This window comes from Leptonychotes weddellii, unplaced genomic scaffold, assembly GCF_054177405.1.
Source record: "Leptonychotes weddellii isolate Sample4059 unplaced genomic scaffold, ASM5417740v2 HiC_scaffold_16556, whole genome shotgun sequence".
Taxonomy (NCBI): Eukaryota; Metazoa; Chordata; class Mammalia; order Carnivora; family Phocidae; genus Leptonychotes; species Leptonychotes weddellii.
The window spans coordinates 1-4,423 of NW_027748360.1; the positions used below are offsets into that span (position 1 = coordinate 1).

At 33.8% G+C, this 4,423-nt stretch overlaps 1 protein-coding gene across 1 annotated transcript; it reads right to left on the minus strand.

Annotated features, from left to right (window-relative positions):
- Window positions 1–455: 455 nt before the first annotated feature.
- LOC145718496 (ATP-binding cassette sub-family D member 3-like) lies at window positions 456–4,104 on the minus strand. Its single transcript, XM_081809993.1, has 3 exons — window positions 2,467–4,104; window positions 1,041–1,138; window positions 456–685 (listed from the first exon to the last, which is right to left on the minus strand). The coding sequence occupies exons 1-3, from the start codon at window positions 2,674–2,676 to the stop codon at window positions 508–510; spliced, it is 486 nt and encodes a 161-aa protein (XP_081666119.1). The 5' UTR covers window positions 2,677–4,104; the 3' UTR covers window positions 456–507.
- Window positions 4,105–4,423: the final 319 nt, after the last annotated feature.

Below are 4,423 nucleotides of genomic sequence, written 5' to 3' on the forward strand. Positions count from 1 at the left end.
GAGGAAGAACTGAGGAAATGGGCAGGAAGAAACCTGGGTAAGGCCTATCCTCAGTCCCAAGAGCTCTGACAATATTCTGGGGTGGGGGTGGGGGGAAATAGAAATTAGAAAACTGAAATCAACTAGCATCTTGTGAAGATTTTTTGGCCATTACTCAAATGATCTATTAGAATTGGCACAGAAATGGACAGGAAGAAGTCCCAGCCTAGTGTTATGAATATGGAACTGGGAACATAAACTGACGGTCAATTTCTAGCAATTGCCACAAGTCCACATGTCAAGTGACAAAAGTTCAGATTTCTGTTTTTACTGAAATCAGCCTGCAAAATTCACTCAAAATCTTTATAAGACACTAAATTCTTCATTCTTGGCCAAAACACCTCACAAAAATAAAGAGAAAATTAAATAACTGTAGTTAAAACTATTATAACTCTAATTTTCTTATGAAAGCACTTAGTTATATGCTGTTATGTCCATCAAATCAATTCTATATAAATTTGCTAAGATTCAAAACTCAACAAAGTAACAAATAATTTTTAAAAAGAAAATAAAGAAACTTACCTTACTAAGATTTGAATACAGATCAACTACACTGTTACAAAACTTTTCTACATCCTGTGTAAGCAGCTGGTCTGGATTGGCTATCCTGTTGTCCAGATTTCCCATTTTATAATATGTGAAAGCTCTAAAACAGGTGTAAGAAAGTGACATTAAAACTAATGATTTTAAAAACAAAAAAAAATCCCATTCTAGCACATAGTGCAAATTCATAGAAACGGAAAAGTTTGGAGCTGGGAGAGGCCTTAAAGACTGTCCTTACTTTAGAGATAAGGAAGCAAGTCCAGAGAAGGATGACTTGCAAATTAATGGAAGAGCCAGGATTAGAGTCTAAATTGCTGAGGTCTTTGCCTACGTGCTTCTGGGTCTAAGAGAACTCCCTTGAAAAATATATCCAATACAAAAGAAAAACTTCTATCTGATATCATAAGCATTTCTATTCAATTTAAGTATTTTTAATATAAAAATAGGTTATCACTTACTGGAGATACTCCTCATAGAGGTATTTAGTTAGTCTTACTCGGAAGCACAGTTTGAGCTCATTTAACCCAAACTTCAAGAAGTTATTAATTACAGAGATCTGAAACAAACAAACACATATTACTGGTTTTACTACATTTCTACTTGTAAAATTGTAATTTATTTCTCTAGCATTGGCTCTGTTCCCAAATCCTATGATTTTTATAACTGATAGTCCAAATTGATATAATTCAGTTCTGTTTTACTCAGTGTACAAAGATAAAAGACAACATGCTAAACCAAAGGCAATTGGCTATATTATGCTGATATATTAAAACTCTACTTGAAACTCAATTTTACAATATGTTCATATCATTAATTAGGAGAAGCACCTTGATACTTCTTTTGTAAACAAACAAAAAGCCAAATCTGTCCCCTTTGGATCCAATGTAAAAGAGTCCTGACATTTGTTTGTATCTTCTGTTTCCTACTACAAACACTATGACCCTAGACAATGAAATTCTAGGTGCATTTGTTTAAAAAAATATTATAAATTTCATACCAACTAATACCATTTCCAGATTATTTCTAGAGTCATCTTTACTTCTCTTTTCCATCATTATATTGAAATTAATTCTTCCATAGTTCCAAACTCACATTTACATAAACATTTTCTCAAGAAAACAATGGTTGTCCACTGAATCTCGATCTTTTAATGACATCTACACTTATCTCAATTTTTCTAAAGGTCTAAAAGCCATGTGCATGTATCCTCAAGCTTTATTAAATCTCAGACATATTTTCTAATTAGCTGGATTTTATAACCAAGCTTTTTTTTTTTACTTCCATATTTATAATACTAAAATTCTTATAGTGGCAATAAAACAAAGAACCAAGCTAAGAATATCACTTATGATTTAACCAAACACTGCCCTTTATTTTTAATAAATTCAGATAATTCCAATTTCACTTCAACTACATTAGTGCTTCAAGTTACTATAATAGTTTATGGCCTAAAGCAATGGTTCTCAATCAGGGTGATTTTGCCACCACACCTAGCCGCACCTCAGCCTCCTCGTGACATTTGGCAATGTCCTGGAGACATCTTGGGTTGTTAAAACTGGGGGAGGGGCACTACTGCCATCAAGTAGGATGCTACTAAACATCAGAGAAACCCTGGCCTAAAGGTTAGAACAAAACAACACATAGGGACACATCCACATATGTATACAATGAAACTGAACCCAACCTAATAACTCCTGTCTCTTACTATCTAGTATAAAGGTTTACATTGAAAAATTCCGCCAAAAGTTACAAAACTAAACTTGAAGTAGGAACTTAGTACCATAAATCTTTAAAGTCAACTTAAGAAGTAAAGAATCTCTGAAGATTTTTTTAGTAAGATCCAAATTTTTCCCTATGTAAAGATTTTTAAAGAATTCCACTTACGAGAGGCATGGCAGCGATGAAGTTGAATAAGTATCTCCTGAAATCTTTCCTGCTACGACCAATGATACCACTGCAAACCACCACATGCAATGCATTAGTTGCAAAAGAAGCAATATTTAACACTAAGAAAACCTGTAAAGCTCTACAATTACTCTTGGAAGTTTTTATTGACTCAGAAGAATCAATAAGAAAAAAGAGGCTGAAAAACATTTTCTTGCAGAAACATGTTTCCAACTTTTGAAATTTGATCACTTGAAAGAGGCTTCTTGAAAATCAACTCTATAAATAGCAAAATTAAATAACAATGATTTCCTTAGTTCTTTCCTTCGTAGAAATGGTAAATTAAAAAAACTGCTGCTGCCACAAAAGGGGTTTTAACAGCTTTAGAGAGCCAGCAATGGGTTAGAATGGATGAAATAAACTAGTGTTTGTTTTTAAATATTTTAATATCCTGATGCTCATTTGGATGAACTAATGGCAGAGACAGCCTGAGAGATCAGCAAACTCTCACTGTAAAAGGTCAAGAGTAAATATTTTAAGCTTTTGTGGGCCAGAAGGTCTCTGTTCCAATTATTCCGTTCTGCTGTTGCAGAGGAAAAATAGCCAAGAATGAGACTGGCTGCATCCTAATAAAATTTTCCCAAACAGATGGCAGTGGGATTTGGCCCGTGGAGCCTTATCTGCTGACGCGAGGACTAAATTCTAAGTCCTCTCTGGTAGACTAGTGGGGTTCCTTAGAGCCTCAGAATGGTTCTCCAGAGGCTTCAGATCTGTTAATACACTTCAACTACACCAACTCCTCTTTTATGTTATTTTACATATTTATCTGTTCTAAAAATATCCATTAAGAACTTATTTAAGTAAGAATTCTACTACTTTTTGAAAACCATTATATCATCTAAGTAAAGGACCTCTGAGTACCATAGATCTATGATCTACGAGAAACATAGAACTTATCTGATCACATATCTTTTTTCAAAGAATGTTTATTAACATTCACAAATGTAAGTAAAATATATTTTGAAAAACACTGCACTAAATGATTTACACCTGGCCCCACATGCCAAAAAAATGATACGGTATCGGATATAGAAATAATCCGATTTTTATGAGGGAGTAGGTGAATAATGCCAAGTAACGTTAACTGGTCTTTTAGAGCAAAGAAGATGCATGGTCAAGTAAATTTGAGAAAACCTGGGTTAAACAAAGCTAACACATGTCTTTATCCAAGACCTTCTCAAAGCTCTTAACGTAACATAAACCTTGTGCATTAAAACTCTCTGAGAGGGCTCTGTGGCATGGATCATTTCCTCTGCCATCGCTGGCATTCCATAGAACATACTTTGGGAAATGCTACTTTAGACTGACAGGAAAATTGATAGTCCAAGTTTGATAGAAGTGCTAAATAATTTTTTTTTACTTAAGTTGAACTAGAAAAAAGCTACGATAGAACCACATAAAAATGTTGTTTCGAGAAATAAGAATATTAAAAAAATAAGAGCAATTAAGACAGTGCAAAAAGTTTAGAGGTTTAGACTAAAATTGTTTGAACCAAACTTCACATAAAACCAAAGTGCTTTAGTGCTGCCCACGCTGTGAAACACACACGATTAGAACACTTGGTAAAGCACATGCTATCACTCAGCAATGGTTTACCACTGGGGCAGCAGCTATAAATTTAAAAAATGGTTTCTTGAATAAAGCCTTATTTCTGCTTATTATTCCGCTGCAAAAGAAAAATAATAATAAAGAGTAATTTTACAGTTTATATCCTATTACTTCTAAAACACGTAAGGATCTTTATAAAAGATAATTTGGTGATTTTAAAATGCCTGTAGTCAAATGGGTGAAAATAAAATACATCTCTATAATTACATTGTAGCAGCAACAAGGTAGGAGGGATTCTCCTCCATATCATGGAATTTCCAGGTTCTACCTTAAAGAAGGAGTCTGTCCT